Consider the following 17,938-nt stretch of genomic DNA (forward strand, 5'->3'; position numbering starts at 1 on the left):
TCTTTTTTTTTTTTTTTGCGGTACGCGGGCTTCTCACTGTTGTGGCTCTCCCGTTGCGGAGCACAGGCTCCGGACACGCAGACTCAGCAGCCATGGCTCACGGGCCCAGCCGCTCCGCGGCATGTGGGATCCTTCCGGACCAGGGCACGAACCCGCGTCCCCTGCATCGGCAGGCGGACTCTCAACCATTGCGCCACCAGGGAAGCCCCTGCCCAAGCATTCTTGACGCACTTCTGCTTAAATACATTAATGTCCTCATCTCAAGCAGATCATCTGGTGGGAACAAAATTATCCATGTGACAATGTATGTGTAGACCCATATGGCTATTCCAGTAAAAAAAAAATAGGGTGTATTTTTGTGTTTCCTAGCTGTGGGCAGCTTCTCTCTCTTCTTTCTTTTTCTTCTTAATGGTGCCTCTCTTGGCCTGGACTTGTGATTGTTGTGATCCTTATGTGCCAGAAGCTTCAAATTCTCCAGAGTAAGGGGCAGGTAGTACAGAGAGAGGGGAGTTGTAATTTTATAATTTATCAAGGTATGTGTTGCCTAAAACTTTGGGGTTTTTAAATATGGACACAGTAAATTACCATAGAGCCATATAATGGGAGTAGGGTGTTTCTCTTACACTATCATGTCTACCTGCCAGCCAGGGCCATAGAACAAGAAGCTAATGAATATGAAAGAGTTTCGTGACAGCTGAAGCAAACCCCCAGTAGTTCCCATCATCACATTCTTATTTCACCTCCCAGAGGAGTTCAGCAGAACTGAAATAACTTCTCACCTTCATTACATTCATCAGTCTTCCCTACACCCCAGGACAATCCAAGGCTTCATGTTTACTAGGTAATACGGTTCTCTTCTGAGGTTCCCCAAATCCTGTGACTATTAGGGCAAGAATGACTAGCCTCATTTTAAAAATGAGTGACTTGAGGTAGAGTGGCTTACCCAAGGTCATATACAGCTAGGAAGTGGCAGAACTGGGAATCTAAATCCAGTGCAACTTTTGGACAAATTCAGGGAACACACTTCACTCAGGAAAGAGTAGAAGACCATTTTTTTCAAACAGGTGATATAACTGGGAAAGTAAAGCAGTTTCAAAGAGAGTTTAGAAAAATGTCAGGATGACAGATCCAGAAGTAGTTATCAAACACATGCCAGTATAGGGGGACATCCCTCTACTGGGAGAAATTCACCTTGGTCCTTTTCCACCAACTTAAGACAAGGTTTCCTGCTGAATGGAACCTCAAGCAAGTGTCTTTATGAGAAACCCATTGGTACCAGTGGTGTAAAGGCAGGAGCAGAGTTGGGGTAGGAACCTCCAGATGTGGATGATGTCTAGACATGCAGAAAAAGATGCTTGGACTAAGATCTGTTGACTTCTTTTGCTACTAACTAATGGGGCCAGGTACCCGCCTTACCTGTGGCTCTGACTAATTCTGCATTTCTGAATTGTGTGGTGTCCACATTCCTGCTGATGAGCCAGTAGTCCCATAAGTACATACGTGTGTATGTAGGCTTGTGTTTGCGTATTCACTCATCCAACAAAATTTACTGAGTGCCTTTTGAGTTCTAGGCATTTTACTAGGTGTTGGGGATTTGGTGGGAGGGGTGGGAAAGACAGACATGCCACTGCACTCATAGAGGTTACTATCTACTTGGGGTGACAGTAATCAAGCAAAATAAAGTAACAGCTAAATAAAATAACTGGAAATATGTGCTGTGTGGGAAAGAAATAAGGTGCTGTGATCAAGAATAATAGCAGGGGTGGGAATTCCCTGGTGGTCTAGTGGTTAAGACTCCCCACTTTCACTGCTAAGGGCCGGGGTTCGATCCCTGGTCAGGGAACTAAGATCCCATAAGCTGCACTGCGTGGCCAAAAAAAAAAAAAAAAAAAAAGAATAATAGCAGGGGTGAGGGTGGGGATGGGAACCTATCAGATACTGTTCAGGGAAAGCCTTTCCAAGAAGGTGACATTTAAGCTAGGAATTGAAGAATGAGAAAGGACCAGCTGAGGGGCCCTCCTTAGCCTGAGGCCGGGTGAGAGTAGCTCTGGAGCAGGGTGCTGGAAGTACCAAAGAAGCCTCCTGTTCCACTTCTATTCTCTCTGCCCAATTCCACCCTTGCAGGGCCCTTCCTCCCTCCCAGGACCCCCGTCTGCCAGTCCCACCCTGCCCCTCCAGGTGCTAAGTAGGGGTGTCTTTTACACCCAGCTTGAGCTGTTCACAGTTCCTCCCTGCCCATTCCTGTCTTCTTCCCCCTGCAGATCTCCTGGAATGAGGGGGTTGACATGTGGTGGCATGAACTCATGCAAGAGGCAGGGGATGAGTGTGAGCCTGAGTGGTGTGATGCTGAAGACCCACTCTTCATCCTATATACTAGTGGCTCCACAGGCAAACCCAAGGCAAGTGTGTGTGTGTGTGTGTGTGTGTGTGTGTGTGTGTGTACACATACACTGTGTAGGGGTGAGAAGTGAGTTTCTGAGGAAGCATGTAATGACATGAATTTTACTGTACAACCCTGAGTTTCAGAAATGTCATGTTAGGGACTTCCCTGGTGGTCCAGTGGTAAAGAATTTGCCTTTCAATGCAGGGTACGTGGGTTCGAACTAAGATCCCACATGCCACGGGGCAACTAAGACCGCATGCCACAACTACTGAGCTCGCATGCCTCAACTAGAACCCTTGTGCTGCAACCAGAGCCCTCGTGCTGCAACCTACAGAGCCCACGTGCTCTGGAACTCATGCACCACAGCTAGACAGAAGCCCACGTGCCACAATGAAAGATCCTGCGTGCCTCAATGAAGATCCCACATGTCGCAACTAAGACCCGATGCAGACAGAAAGTAAAATAAATAAATAATAAATCTTAAAAAAAAAAGAAATGGCATGTTACCTTTTCTAAATCAAATTGACATAAATCCTCAATCACTGATGGTAAGGCCCAGGGTGAGACATTCAGGTGGAAGCTTTCATGGTGCCCAGAAAAGGAGGAAAGGATCAATCCATGTGGCTGACATCTATGTTCCCTGCCCATACCCACATGGTTTGGTTGAAGAAAAGCTGCCTGTAAAGTCGAGGCCCAGAGTAGGCACAGGGATCACTCTTGGCCTTCTAGACTACAGCTCTTAGAGTTCAGTCCCTTCCACTTGCCACACTATTAACATCTAGTACCTCCCAGGGCACAGTGTGGGAGCTGGAAACAAAACTCTGACTCGTCTGTTGACTTGAAAGATATGTCACTCTACCATCCACTCACCCATCCATAAATTATTCTCTCCACATGCTTTGCATATTCCTCAGGGGACCTTTAGAGACACAATTTGGGCCTCTCTTTCCTAGGGATGGTGTATTGATGGAGTAAGCAAAGAAGATTATCTTTTTTTTTTCCACTTACACTGTGTCAACATATAATTGAATGTGTGTGCACAAACACACAATAGAGACACTATTAGATGTGAGTGTACTAGAACTGTTCATGTATGTGGTAATGTGGGTGGTTCAGAAATACCATCTTAGGGTGTGGGTGTGAATGATGGACTGACTATAAATACATGTGGGGTGTGAGATGGGAACATGCAAAGAGGGTGGAAGAGAGATGGATGCTGTGAGAGGGATGCTGTCAGGACCAGAATCCCTGAGAAGGCTTTTCCTCTAGTTCTGTCCAGCCTATTTGGTAGTCAGTGGGGGTGAGCCCAAGTCCCCAACCTGAGGCCCTGTTTTCTCCCCAGGGTGTGGTACACACAGTTGGGGGCTACATGCTCTATGTGGCCACAACCTTCAAGTATGTGTTTGACTTCCATGCGGAGGATGTGTTCTGGTGCACAGCAGACATTGGCTGGATCACTGGCCATTCCTATGTCACCTATGGGCCACTGGCCAACGGTGCCACCAGTGTTTTGGTAAGCAGGGTGCTGGGACTCAGGGCTACTTGGTTTATTTAGGGGATGGACAAGATGATCCTGGGTGACAACCTCCCAAAGCCACTTGGTCTAGAGGCAGAGGAACTTATACAATGACCTGTTTCCTGGAGAAAGAGGAGTTCTTAGGGGGTTGTATATCCTGACTGGGAAGGTCTCTTGGCTTGTCTGGTAAGGGAGTGAAGCCATGGATTTGTCAGAAAGGGCAAAATGCTGAGCCTGAGGGGATGGCAGGGGAATGGAGGGACTATTGAGAAGGACCCAAAATGACCAGCCATTACTGGGGTCAGTTTGAGGGGATTCCCACATACCCGGACATGAGCCGCCTATGGAGTATTGTGGACAAGTACAAGGTGACCAAGTTCTACACAGCACCTACAGCTATCCGCCTGCTCATGAAGTTTGGAGATGAGCCTGTTACCAGGTGAGACCCCTTCCCAACGGCTGCCCCATAGGTGTCCCTCAGAGCTGGTGCTGGCCTTTCATGCACAGTCTTTTCCATTCCATTGTTCTAACACCCTGGCTTGGAATAGGGGAGGGGGCAGGAGAAGAGCCTGTGCATGTCTTCCTGGCTCCCAGTGGTGCTCAGAGCCTTCCTTTCTCCCCATTCCCCTGCCCAAGGCATAGCCGGGCATCCTTACAGGTGCTAGGCACAGTGGGCGAACCCATCAACCCTGAGGCCTGGCTGTGGTACCACCGGGTGGTAGGTGCCCAGCGCTGCCCCATTGTGGACACCTTCTGGCAGACAGAGACAGTGAGTAAGGGGTTCAGAAGGCTGGGGTTCAGGGACAGTGTGGGAAGACTGACTCAAACCCCTGATCTCTGACTTCTACAGGGTGGCCATATGCTGACCCCTCTCCCTGGTGCCACACCCATGAAGCCTGGTTCTGCTGTGAGTGAGGCTCCCTTGGCTGGTCCTGGGCTGGGCAGAAGTAGAGTCTTGGGGCATTTGGCCTAGGTAGAGAGTGGGGGACTGGACTGATATGTGTGAGGAATTTGGGGCTCTGGGGCTCCTTAGGAGAGGTAGAGAGTTGAGTCAGAGTTGCCTCATTCCTCTCTGTGGGTCCTGTCTCCTGTTTGCTTCTAGACCTTCCCATTCTTTGGTGTAGCTCCTGCAGTCCTGAATGAGTCTGGGGAAGAGTTGGAAGGTGAAGCTGAAGGTTATCTGGTGAGATCCTGGCCCTTGCTCAGTGAGGAGGAGGCACGGGGGAGGGTCCACAAAGGGGTACTGGACTCTCCTTTAGAGCTTAGAACCTAATCTTTCCCGGTAGCTGCTTTTGGCTAAAGCTCCATGGTTGAGGGTTTATCATCTGCAGAGAGACCCTAGGGGGGAATCCTTCTGGATACTTTGCCTGCCTCTCTGCCTTTTGGCCCACAAAGTTCTTAAGGGCTCTGCTCAAAGATACCTGATGGTGCCTTTTCGGGTCTGGAAGACATCGTGGAAAATCATATAGGCTCCAGAGTCAACCTGCCTGGGTTCAAATCCTGGCTCTGCCTCTTCTGTGACCTTAGTTAAGTTACCCAACCCCTCTGAACCTAAATGTTCTCACTTGTAAAACAGGGTTGTAATAGTACCTGTGTCTCCTGTGGTTGCTGGATTGATTAGATAATCCATGTGAAGGTTTTACTTAGCACAGAACCTAACAGTTAGTGCTTGATAAATGTTAGCTGTTGTTGTGATTGTTTTATTAACAGTTGTGGGGAGATCATCAGCCCCCACCCTCCACCTCACTTCATTTTTATTAAGAGTAAGTTAGTAACAAGGGCAAGACTTGAATCCAGGTCTTCTGACTCTTAGCCTAGAATTTCATCCATCCTGTCAATCTGCTGCCACAGGATATTATTGATTGGGGCAATGATTACTTACTTATGTGTGGGTCCCACATTTTTATATAACTGTTTCATTTGCATCAAACTGGACTGGCATCCCTGAGGGATTACCTAAAAGGAGACTCAAATTTACTAAATGCTTATTACTAACAGAACATTGTGCCAGGCAGCTTCCACATACTATTAATTTAATCCTCACAATAACTTTGGGAGGTAGAGATTATTTTCTCTAATTTACAGATAAGGATCCTGAAGTTCAGAGAGATAACATTACCTACCTGGGGTCACACAGCTAGTAAGTGGCAGAGCTGGGATTCCAAGCCTGGATTGTCTATCTCCAAAGCCTGTACTTTGTCCTACTTCTCAGGAATGGCATTCAGGCTGTTTCTCCTAGGGTTTGACAAAGCTGTAATTGTCTTCCTGTAAGACAGTGTAGCAGATGTTACCACTGTGTCTTCCTCACTTTCCAGGTGTTCAAGCAGCCCTGGCCAGGGATCATGCGCACAGTCTATGGGAACCATGAACGCTTTGAGACCACCTACTTTAAGAAGTTTCCCGGGTACTATGTGACAGGAGATGGTGAGCCTTGGCTATCCCCTTCCCAAACCTCCCACCGAGATACGTACTGTCCCCTTTCATTTCCAAGAAGACTTGGTTAGGGATGTGTCTTATGTATCAGTGTCTAATATTCAGTCAGAACTACAGAGAAGATTATAAGAACGAGTGTTGCAGGAAGGCACTCAGCATGGTGCCATCTGAGATTTGATGTATGAGGGAAGAAGTTCTTATTTCCCTTGCTGCTAGGCTGAAAGAGATGGGGCATATGGCAGTATGTATTACTATGTCATGTGTATCCTCATGTCTGGAGCCTATGTTTGCCCATGTGTCCACCCACCAATCCATTCTTCCATAAATATTTATTGACCACCTACTATGTCCATGTACTTATCTAAGCACAGTACAGCTCTCATGGGGCTTACATTCAAGTAAGGGGAGACAGGCAAATAATTCAGCAAATAAATACTGCAGGGATGGCCACCATAGATGGGATGGTGAGAGGTTTCTCTGAAGTGACCAGAGACCTGAAGGGTGAGAAGGAGGCAGGCATGGGAAAATCTGGAGTAAGAATGAATGTTCTGTACCAGTGAGACACAAGCTTAGAATGTCTGAGGAACAGACTGAAGCTTGTGTAGCTGGAATGTAGTGAGCAAGGGGAAGAATTTCATATCAAGTTGGAGAGGGAGATAAGATAGGGCCTCGTGAGCCATGGTGAGGAGTTTGGATTTTATCCAGTGTACAGTGGGAGACCATCAGGGGTTTTAAGCAGAGAAGTGATAAGAATTTATTTATTATTTAATAACTTTGCTTGTTTTATGGAGAATAGACTTCAGGTCAGTATGTTAGTTATCTATTGCCATGGAACAAATTACCCTCAAACCTGGCAGCTTAAAACAACAAATATTGTATTATCTCATACAGTTTCTGAGGACCAGGAATCTGTGAGTGGCTTAGCTGGTGGTTGTCATTCAGAGTTTCTCGTGGGTTGCAGTCAACCTGTGGTCGGGGCTGTAGTCGTCTGAAGGTTTGACTGAGCCTGGAAGACACACGTCCAAGCTCACTCAAGTGGCTTTTGGCAGGAACCTTCAGTTCTTTGCCACATGGACCTTTCCATAGGGCTACTCATGACAGCTGGCTTCCCCCAGAGCAAGTAATCTGAGAGAATGCAACCAACACAGAAGCCACAGTCTTCTATAATCTAATCTCAGAAATGACATCCTATCATTTCTGCCAAACTCGACTGATCACAAGACAAACCCTAGTACACTGAGAAAGAGGACTACACAGGGGTATGAATACCAGGAAGTAGAGATCAGTGTGGCCATCTTGGAGCCTGCTACCACAGCAGGCAAGAGCAGAAGCAGGAAGACTTGTTAGGAGGCTATTGCTGTGGGTGTAGCAGTTTGGTAACGTGGATCTTGTATCCTACTGTGGGGTACTTATTATGTTGCACATTTCTTCTCTTCCCAGGCTGCCGGCGGGATCAGGATGGCTATTACTGGATCACTGGCAGGATTGATGACATGCTGAATGTATCTGGTGAGGGCCAGGGACCATTTTCCCTTCTTATTTACCCTGCTTTCCCAGCAACTCCCAGCCAAAGCCTTCTGAGAGAGCCAGGATATCCTTTGGCCAGACCATGCCTGGAGTACAGCAAGCATTCAGTTCTGGACCCAGGTTTTGGAAGAAGAGTGATAAACATTGAAATGTACCTGGAGGAGTGGAACCAGGATGGTGGGACAACTGAAGTATGTCCTATGAGGAATGAATGAAAGGCCTTCCCCATTTGACCAGACCAGGACTGCCTTACTGGGACAGATGGAACAGGGGCTGGGATCTCTCTCATGGCACTTCCTTTCCCTTGACAAGGACACCTGCTGAGCACGGCAGAGGTAGAGTCAGCACTTGTGGAACATGAGGCTGTCGCAGAGGCAGCCGTGGTTGGCCACCCTCATCCTGTGAAGGGCGAATGCCTCTACTGTTTTGTCACCCTGTGCGATGGCCACACCTTCAGCTCCACCCTCACTGAGGAGCTCAAGAAACAGAGTAAGGAGCTTCCCTGGGCAGGGATTTCCAGGTCTGTCCTGATGGCCCAGGTTGCTGGGGAAGGGCTATAGTGAGCTGCTTCTCAAACCACAAACAGACCCCAGGGGGCCTTAGGGGCTAACTACCCTCTTCCCACCCAGTCTCTACTAGGTTAATAATGATTGACATTTATAGAATTCTTTCTCTGTGCCACCACTGAGCTAAGTGCTTTAAATGCATTAATCTGTTTAATCTCTATAATCACCTCCATGAAATAGATCCTATTGTTGCTCTCACTTTAAAGATGAAGAAATTGAGGCTCAGAGAAGTTAAATCTCTTGTCCAAGGCCATACTGCTGGTAAAGCGGAATTTCAACTCTAGCAGGCTGATTCTAGAGCTTGAGTTCCATGAAGGTGAATTAATATAAAATGAGAGTGTAAAGAGACAATGTGTTAAAAGAGAGAAAGACAGAAATGAGCCTGAGAATGATTGTGGGCAAAACCTTGAAGAGGAAATAGGTTGGAAACAAAGCCATCTCTGCCTTGGTTTTGGGCAGCCTGGCTAAGGGTACTGAAAAAATGCATAATGATTTGTTGGTTACAGTTAGAGAAAAGATTGGCCCCATTGCCACACCGGATTACATCCAGAATGCACCCAGCTTGCCTAAAACCCGCTCAGGTATGTCCAGAGGCCTTGAGGGATTGGGACTGGATTTGCCAAGGCCCAGTGGTGGTGGAGTGTGTGTGGATGGAAGTGTTCGGCAGGGCTGGAATGGGTCAGTGTTGTCACCAGGTAACCAGAAGCCTGTGGTCCCCCAGGGAAAATCATGAGGCGGGTGCTTCGGAAGATTGCTCAGAATGACCACGACCTGGGGGATGTGTCCACCGTGGCTGACCCATCCGTCATCACCCAGCTCTTCAACCACCGTTGCCTGACCATCCAGTGAACAGGACCCTGCCCATTACCCAGGATTCCCCCTGCTTGGCTTTCCAAAGTTTTGCCCACCCTCCCTGCCCCCATCCAGGAGTACTCAGGGCCTGTGCTGACCCACACCACCTCCCCGACGAGCTGTCTGGAACTGAGGACTAGCTTTGCCTCTGGGTGCAGGCAACTTCCTGCGACCGCCAGGCAGATGGGACAGGGCCCAGGTCAACCTCAGGCTGCTGTGCCCCTAGACTGCAAAGAGCCATTAGCGCCCAGAACAGCGACCTGAAGGTCATATCTCAAACCCAAGTTAAGTGTTCAGTGGGCAAGTGAGGGCATAGACTGAAGCAGGGAAGCAACTCTGTAATGCTATGTCAGCTCTCTCAGGAAGCATCAGTACTTATTTTGGGCATGCACTTGCCCTTAGAAATGCCTGTTTGTGAGTCCTGGAACAATTGATTATTATTTTTTAAACACTTTGCTGCTTCTGTTATGGGTCTGAATTCCCTTTTGTGCTAGATGGCTTGTCTGCCATTTGTTCCAGAGGCTGTGCAGGCAGGCTCAGTTTCCAGAGGGTTTTCAGATCATTTGTGTCTTAGCAGGAGTAAATGTGTTATGTTCCTAGGACCAGAGGAGCTTGATTTTCTTGTCCTCTTTTCCCACCCTCCCCTGAACAGAGTCTTGCCCATGGGAGACTCTCAGATGAAGCTCTCTTTTCTTGCCTGTTGTACTCAAGCGCTGTGGTTGTAGGAATAAAGTCTGTGACCTCAAGAAGGTGGTGACTTGCTTTCTTGGTTATCTTACAGGCTGTGTACTTGCTAGCTGTTATGACTTGTGTGGGGAAGGGGAGTGGTTTTCCTCAGGAATACCCCAATATTCACCTTCTAGAACTTTTGGTTTAGGCAGAGCTAGGCAGGGCTTCCAGGCCCTTTGACAAGCTCCTGAGCTAATCAGGAAAGCAAATGAAGCAGGATTACAACTGTGATGTCCCATCATGGTTGCCTTCCCTCCTGGGCTCCTGCTAGAGACCTTCTCTCTTCCCTATGATCCTGTGGGAGCATTAGTGAGTGACTAAGGATTGAAATTTCAGGGTCCTATCCATAGGGTCAGGAGCTAGGGAGACTCTGATTACAGCCAAGTTACTTCCCCTGCTCCAGTCTACCTGAAGTGGCCCGACTCGGATTATAGCTTCTCCCTCCCCTAAATGTACAAACCAAGGAATCACAGAATCAACAAAGTAGTTTTATTTAAGGCAGAGGTGGGAAAAGGCTGTGCCCCTCTACCCTTTTCCTCCTACCCCTCAGTCCTATCCCAAGTCAGACACTGGAACTTGCTGGAAAGGCTGACAATGGGCTAACAGGAGGGTGGCAGTGTTATGGTCCCTTACCTCAGATCAGCTTCTTTTCAGCTGTACCCACACCCTGAGGATTTAGGGGCCTCTAGATTGCACCTAAGGGAAACACAGCTTTTCTGGTTCTCAGATGGGAAAGCTGTGGGGAAGGTACCCAGCTGACCCTTCCATGAAGACCCTGGAAATCTCTAGAAGAGATCAACCTTCCCAAGGTAAGGGGAGGGCAGCCCCTCAGGAGGGCTAGGAGAGGAATGATAAGTACAAAGGATAGAAGGTCTTTCGAGTAAAGTCTGGGCAGGCCTCGCTGTGTCCTCACACAGGGTATGGGTTGTCTAGGACTGCCACTCCTGCTGCCACACCACCATCAGCATGCTCAATGGCTTTGGTTCGAAGCAGATGTCCCACGTGCTTGTTCATCACAAGTGTCTTTCCCTGCCTATAGAAACGGGAGCAGGAGACACACAACTCCATCACCTGGACTCAGCCCTCAAACCCAAGACCTTCACTCGTCCCAGCTGAGCTGTACGTGGGTGACTGACTACACCTGAGAAAGTGCTAGGATTTTTGAATCAGATTTGGGTTTGCATCCTAGCTTGGATATTATTAGCTCTGTGTCTTTGAGCAAGTTACTCAGCCTTTCTAAATATCAATTTCCTCAGCTTAAAATAGGGATAATACCTCTCACTTTGCAAGATGGTCACGAGGAATGAATAAAGCAGGAACAGCACTTAGCATGATGCCAGGCTCACATTTCATGTTCTGTAGCTGTAAATTTCCTTCCTACCTCTCAAAATGGCTGTGGTGGGGGTGGGGTGGGGGGCTGGGGAGGAAATTGCCAGCAGAGATGCTGTAAGGAGAGTGCTTGGAGGGGAAGATAATAGAGAGGGCAGGCTCTGGTGGGGAGCATGGTAGGATCTGGAATTCCTTCCTTGCGCTGATCGTGGTGTGAATATTTTGCAGGAAGTGGTATGAGGGACCAGGAACTGTTCCTTACAAATTCCCCAGTCTTCCTCTTCCTGATTCTTTAGTGCTCAAATCCAAACCCAGGGGCCACTCAGCTTTTCAAAGCCACTGAGTATCCTCTAGCTGGCCCATCCCACCTTTTCCCAGAATCCCCAGTGGCCTGGGACTGGACCCAAATTCTTTCCTTCCCTGGGGTTTCCCAGTCCAGGGTTATTTTCTCACCCATCTTGATACTACTTGGAATTTCCTTTATAGTTTCAAAGCACTTCTCATCTGGGCTTCATTTGATAGCCTTGTGAGGTGGGCAGATCTTGGATCCTTGGCCTCATTTACTAGATAAGGAAACACACTGCTTGGCTCACCTGACATAGACCCCGAAGATGCCCAGCTCTGAAATGCATTGGACCACTTGGGCAGGGCTGCCAGGTCGTAGTAGACAATTCCCAAAAGGTTCAGGTTCTATCTTCTCCATGAGGATGTAGGAGGCTCTCTCCTCACTGTCCTTCAGCCGCTCCAGGGCCTGTACCATCTCCTCCCCGTATAGGTTGTTACCTGCAATTCCACTAAGCAGTCACCCTGGACCCTCTCCCCACCTTCTCCACCCTATGCTCCCACTTCTAGGGCCACGTGGGCAAGTCAGGAACCTCAGTTCCTGACACCAGCTCAGTGAACCCGGGGCAGGCCTGGCTTCCAAGGAAGAAATGTCACCTTAACAGGAGAGCTCTTACACAAGCGAACACACCTTCCACCACACCATCCTGCCCTGGTTCTCTTCGTATCTGTTTATGGCTGTTCCTTCTCAGCCTTCCTGACTGGCTCCTGCCCGTCTTAAATATTGGGGTTTCCAAGGAATCAGTCCTTCACTCTGTTCTCTCCTCCACGTATATACTTTTTTTTTCAGGGAGATCTCTTCCAAGGCTTCATCTATATCCTATAACTTGTTTACTCCCAAATCTCTAACTAAAGCTCCCTGCTCTAGACATCACAGATATCCCATGGGCTCCCAAAATAAACTCAACATGTCCGAACAGAACTCATTACTTCTGCCTGACTCTGCTTCTCCTGGAACTTCCTACCCTCAATCAAGTGAAAGGCATTCTTGAGTCATTTAACTCCCCTCTCTCCATTACCTGTCATGAACTTGGACATGTCTCTTCAGTTTGTACTCCACACTGTCATAAGCCCTAGCCCAGCCTTCTACATTGCTCTCTGGACAACTATACCCGTCTCCTCTATGGTCTCTCTGCCACCAGTGTCTCCCTACATTCCAGGACACACTCTACCATGGCTGAAACATGGATCCTAGATCAATCATGTGTCCCTTCCCTCCTTAAAACTTTCTATTGGCTTCCCGCTACCCTTAGGATAAAATCCAATTTCCTACATATATTCAACATCCTTTATAATCAGGTCCCAAACCATCTTTTCCAACCCAAATCCCTGCCTTCTCTCACCTCCCACACTGCACTCCAGCCTGACCAGTTACTCATTAATCTCCAAACATATCACACTTTCACGGACCAGTGCCTATGCCCGAGGTTGCTTCTTCTGTATGGAATACTCTTCCCCCTTTTCCACCTGGGAAACTGGTACCTAACCCTTAAGGCCAAGATCAAAAACCATCTCCTCTGGGTCAGGAGACAGACATGATCCCTGCCCTCAAGGAGTTCAAATTAAGCAGGAAGATATCCAACCTCCTGATATGCCCCCATCCTGGTTCCCCACAATTCACCCTCAGGCACCTCAGACTACACTTGCCCAAACCCTCCAGTGCTGGTTAATCACATTCCCTTGTGCACGGGCATTTCTGCAGTGTAGTGGTTATCACGTTCGCCTCACACATTCCCTTGTGCTCCACTGCACTTGACCAAAGCGTCTCCTGGGACACTGTCCAAGGTGGGGACATGTGTCAGTTCCTCTTGTATCCCCCACAGCCTGGGACCATGCCCATAGCAAGTGCAGATCAGCACTGGTAACAGCCTGCTGGCCCCCTTTCACTGAGCAGCCCTGCAAAGAGGGAACCACCTACCTCCACCCTCTCTCTGGGGCTTTAGCACGAAGCAGCTAGGGGCAGCAATGGCCTCAGTGATAGCCTGGTCCCCTTCTTCACCCTGGCAGGAGGCAAGAAAGCAGTCACTAGCAGTCTTGGGCCAAAGAGGCAGGAGCCAAGGTCCTGCTGGTTGTGTAGAGCAGCATCAGAGGAAGAGCAGGAGGAGGAAGAGCCATAAGCCCCTTTAGGCTGGATGCTACTATCTGGATATGACCCCAGCAAGCCCCCTGTAGCAGTGAGTACAGTGACAACAAGCTTTCTTGGGCAACAGTTCAGGAGCAGCAAGAGGTCTGGAAAACAGGTACAGATATTCCTCAGTTCTTGCTGTCTACCTCAGCCCCTTCCCCTGGTTACCATCCCCATCTCCACCTTTGCTGTGGGAGCTTACAATGGATTCCAGCCCTCCTTCCCAGGGCTCTAGGGGTTTTCTCAGAGCATCACTGACCCAAGTCCAGCCCAGTGCCAGTTCCAGCCTCTGCAACACATTGGGCTCTGGGTCCCTGATACCTAGGGGGCCTGTGGTGGGAGAAGCGGGCTGTCCACGCACCATGTCCAGTGAGTAGAGGCCAGCAAAGGTGGCACGGAGGCGGGCCACGGCCTCAGGCTGGCCGGGGAGCAACACCTCCAGCATGCCCGATCTGCTCAGCTCCTGTTGCACCTTCTTAGTCCCAGCCAGCTGCGTGGCAATGTCCGGGCACTTCACAGCACATGACCTCTCCAGCAGCAGCCGTGCTCCCCAGTTCTGCAGAGAGAAGAAACCAAAAGGAATTCTACTTTATTTTACTTTGGCTGGCCTTTAATGAGCATCCTTCAGGTGCCAGGTATCCTCACATTCATTATCTCCCAGGGTCATTGCAACATCCTTGTGAGGCAGGTACGGCCCCTCCTATTATGCAGGATTCTTGCCCTTATGGAGCTTATGGTCTAGCACAATGACACATGACTATAATTAAAAGGGAAAATGACAAAAGGTGAAAAGGTGTAGAACAGTTGATGAAGAGGTTTGAAAGGGGTGGGACACTTGTTTATGAGCTCAGCTTCCTACTGTACTACAGATAAAATACAAACTCCTTACCACGGCCTATAAGATCCTGTAAGGATCTGCTTCTTGTCTCCTTTTCAACCTCATTCCATGCCATCCCTCCACCTCCCTCCCACCTTGCAGCCACACAGGTTTGTCAATCCTCAAACACAAATGTCATTTCCACCTCAGGGCCTTTGCATTTGCTGCATTTCCCTCTGCCTGGAATTCTTGTCATTTTGGCTTTTCTGATGGATGGCTGGATCCCTCTCATCCTTAAATCTTGGCTCAAAGTCATCTTCTCAAACCACCCTATTTAATGTGGGTTTCCCCATAATTCTCTGTGTTTTCACCCTGTTGTTTCAAAGAGTTTCCCCCAGCTAGAAAAAACCATTTTTTCTACTTTTGTTTACTTTCTGATGACCATCTCCCTGACCAAACTGTGAGCTCCATAAGGACCCTTATCTGTCTTATTTCCTGTTGTATCCCTAGTGTCTAACACAGTGCCTGAAGCTTTGTAGGTGCTCAATAAATATTTGTTATTGTTGTTTAATGAGGTGAAATTGAGTGGACAGGTAGAGTCTGACAGGTGAGACTCAACAGGGAAGAGGTATTAAGGTTAACAAAATAATATGAGCGAAGGTCTGCTGGTGAGTAATCGCAGGATGAGTAGTCTGGTGGGCCAGGAGTTTAGGGTGTGAGAGGCAGGAAAACAGCAGAGAATCATGCCTCCCAGCTCTAGTCCCCATTCTCAGGCACTAGAGGGACAGTCTGTCCTTGACTCCAGACCACATCAAACTGCCCACAGCAGGATCAGGGCTATGGCCTGAGGAACACCACCCCCCCCATCCCACTCTCACCCCCAACGCATGCTGTCCTTTCTTTGATGTAGTCAGTCCACCTGCAGCATCTCTGCCTGGTCTTCAGCAATAACCCCAGCCACCTAACAACTAGGCTAGTGTTCTGGGTAGAGTTAAAGGTACCCTGAATAACAGAGAAAAACCCAGAAAAGTACCCCACTGTGGAAAGTAGGGAAAGCAAAACTCAGAGATGAGCAGGGCCTTGCTCATGGTCACCTGGCAATTCACTAAGCCTAGCAGATTTACCTCCATGTCTAAAACTGGTCTGAGTTTCTCAGTTCCCTAAAAATGTTCTCCCCCTTATGTACTAATTTCCCTCCTTGTTAACTCAATAAAGTTTTCTTTGGCCCTTTTCCCAAACCCCTTGTCCTGGAACCAGGACATTTTCCCAATAGACAGTGGGACTGACAAACCTGTGGGGCTGCAAGGTGGGAGTGAGGTGGAGGGATGGAATGCAATGAGGTTGAAAAGGAGACAAGAGGCAGATCCCTATACAGCTGGGCCTTAGGGAGGATCTTACAGTCAAAGAATTATCAATCTGGAAGGAGCTCCCTCAATTTTCTAGTGTAGTTCCTCACCTTACAGAAACTGAGCCCAGAAAGGGTCAGAAACCTGCCCCTGGTCACACAGAGGCAGAGCCAAATGCTCATGACCCCTAGACTACTGCTTATGGTATTTTCTAACTTATTTTCTCCTTTACCTTCTCCCAACTGAAAGCAGGGCTTCTTAGCTTCTCCATGCTGTGGATTAGGGGCAGGGGGAGGAGAATGATATACTAGGAAAGCCACTGGACTGAGAGTCAGAAAGTTTGGGAGCTCTCTGTGGGACCTTAGATAAGCACCTGCATCTCTCAAACCTTAGTTTCTCCATCTATATAATGGGGATAATTACACACCTCACAGAGTGGTTATAAGGATTAAATGAAATAGCGGATGTGGAATGTAATTTTGAAACTACCTGGTAGGATAGCAAGCTAAGGTGATATTATCATTACTGTCATTAACATGAATGGACAGCAGATAAAAACTTTCTGATGCAGATAAAAGAGAAGTAAGAGTTGGCAAGAAGGAAATGGTCAGTGGTGTAGTGGCACTGGTTTGCATTGGCTAGTGAGAGCTGACTGAATCCATCTCTTCCCAGCTCTGTTCAGAGATGTTAAGATGGGTAGCTTTGAAACTGGCCAGGATGGGAGTATTTACAACCTAGAAATCAGAAAATGCTACAAATAGGGGCTTGTCTCCACAGAAAGATTGTTACACATTTACCAGCAAAACAGTGTGAATGGCTGGTGCATTGTGGTTTCCTGAGGATTCAGATTCTAGAAGATTGTGTGTAGAGAGTGAGAGGTAGCAAAAAGCTTGTGGGAAGACAGGAAGTTCCAGCAGCAAGTTCCCTCAGGAAGAACTGAAGCCAGAGCTCAGGAAATAACCTAGGTTGTTGTGACACCTGAGTTGAATCTCTGAAGAACGATGGTAGGTCCCAGAGGCAAAGAATGGTCTAACAGAAAGTACCAACCTGTGGACTGTAATGACTTGGCATGTAGCCATCCCGGAAGTAAACCACAGCAACTTCCTGGTCGTCCCTAGAACACAGGATGGAGAAAGCTGTTGTGTTAAATTAAAACTGATGTGTTCAGGGACTTCCCTAGTGGCACAGTGGTTGAGAATCTGCCTGCCAATGCAGGGGACATGGGTTCGAGCGCTGGTCCAGGAAGATCTCACATGCCGTGGAGCAACTAAGCCTGTGCGCCACAACTACTGAGCCTGCGCGCCACAACTACTGAGCCTGCGCTCTAGAGCCCACGAGCCACAACTACTGAAGCCCGTGTGCCTAGAGCCCGTGCTCCGCAACAAGAGAAGCCACCACAATGAGAAGCCCCCACACCGCAACGAAGAGTAGCCACCGCTCGTCCCAACTAGAGAAAGCCTGCGTGCAGCAACGAAGACCCAACACAGCCAAAAATAAATAAAATAAAATAAATAAATTTATAAGAGATAAAAAATAAAATAAAACTGATGTATTCAGTGGTTCAATCTATTTCAGGGTGCATCAAAATGCATTTGGCTTCTTTCTTTGAAAGTCAGTGCACAGGGGTAGCCTGAACAGGGATTCATTGGAAGTATGAAAGTAGACACCCACACACCATCAATGCTTCCACTAAAAAATGGAGGTATGCAGTGGGGAATGCCTTCTAATATTCCAGATCTAGAGTCATTCTAGTAAGGCCGAAGGCAACCAGAATCAAATTAGGTAAATTTTTAAAAAGTGGGCTCAAAATTACTGAGCAGCAGAATCATATTGCTACATATAATCATACTGCTAGCAAAACACACTTGTATTTACACTGCTTAAAGTAGCTGATTTTTTTAAATGGTAGGGGGTGAGGGTGGGGAGATGCAAAATATGAATCTAGTTAAGCCACATACTGTCTTTTTGAACTT

General features: G+C 48.0%; 2 protein-coding genes across 4 annotated transcripts in view; one reads left to right on the forward strand and one right to left on the reverse strand.

Annotated features, from left to right (window-relative positions):
• Nucleotides 1–10,012, forward strand: part of ACSS2 (acyl-CoA synthetase short chain family member 2) — a 47,694-nt gene extending 37,682 nt beyond the window's left edge. For all 3 annotated transcript variants that reach the window (XM_082670329.1, XM_082670327.1, XM_082670328.1), the window contains 11 exons: nucleotides 2,262–2,399; nucleotides 3,726–3,896; nucleotides 4,205–4,338; nucleotides 4,536–4,668; nucleotides 4,750–4,806; nucleotides 5,002–5,082; nucleotides 6,215–6,323; nucleotides 7,773–7,841; nucleotides 8,172–8,348; nucleotides 8,932–9,006; nucleotides 9,147–10,012. In XM_082670329.1, coding sequence (XP_082526455.1) covers nucleotides 2,262–2,399; nucleotides 3,726–3,896; nucleotides 4,205–4,338; nucleotides 4,536–4,668; nucleotides 4,750–4,806; nucleotides 5,002–5,082; nucleotides 6,215–6,323; nucleotides 7,773–7,841; nucleotides 8,172–8,348; nucleotides 8,932–9,006; nucleotides 9,147–9,274 — 1,272 coding nt within the window. In that variant the 3' untranslated portion in view covers nucleotides 9,275–10,012. The remainder of the gene's footprint in view (nucleotides 1–2,261; nucleotides 2,400–3,725; nucleotides 3,897–4,204; nucleotides 4,339–4,535; nucleotides 4,669–4,749; nucleotides 4,807–5,001; nucleotides 5,083–6,214; nucleotides 6,324–7,772; nucleotides 7,842–8,171; nucleotides 8,349–8,931; nucleotides 9,007–9,146) is intronic.
• Nucleotides 10,013–10,486: 474 nt separating this feature from the next.
• GSS (glutathione synthetase) overlaps nucleotides 10,487–17,938 on the reverse strand; it is a 33,021-nt gene continuing 25,569 nt past the window's right edge. Inside the window, exons 9-13 of the mRNA XM_082671569.1 lie at nucleotides 17,013–17,079; nucleotides 14,164–14,358; nucleotides 13,596–13,677; nucleotides 11,929–12,118; nucleotides 10,487–11,039 (exon numbers count right to left, since the gene is read on the reverse strand). Coding sequence (XP_082527695.1) covers nucleotides 10,916–11,039; nucleotides 11,929–12,118; nucleotides 13,596–13,677; nucleotides 14,164–14,358; nucleotides 17,013–17,079 — 658 coding nt within the window. The 3' untranslated portion in view covers nucleotides 10,487–10,915. The remainder of the gene's footprint in view (nucleotides 11,040–11,928; nucleotides 12,119–13,595; nucleotides 13,678–14,163; nucleotides 14,359–17,012; nucleotides 17,080–17,938) is intronic.

This window comes from Grampus griseus (genome assembly GCF_964374135.1).
Source record: "Grampus griseus genome assembly, chromosome: 14".
NCBI classification, from domain to species: Eukaryota; Metazoa; Chordata; class Mammalia; order Artiodactyla; family Delphinidae; genus Grampus; species Grampus griseus.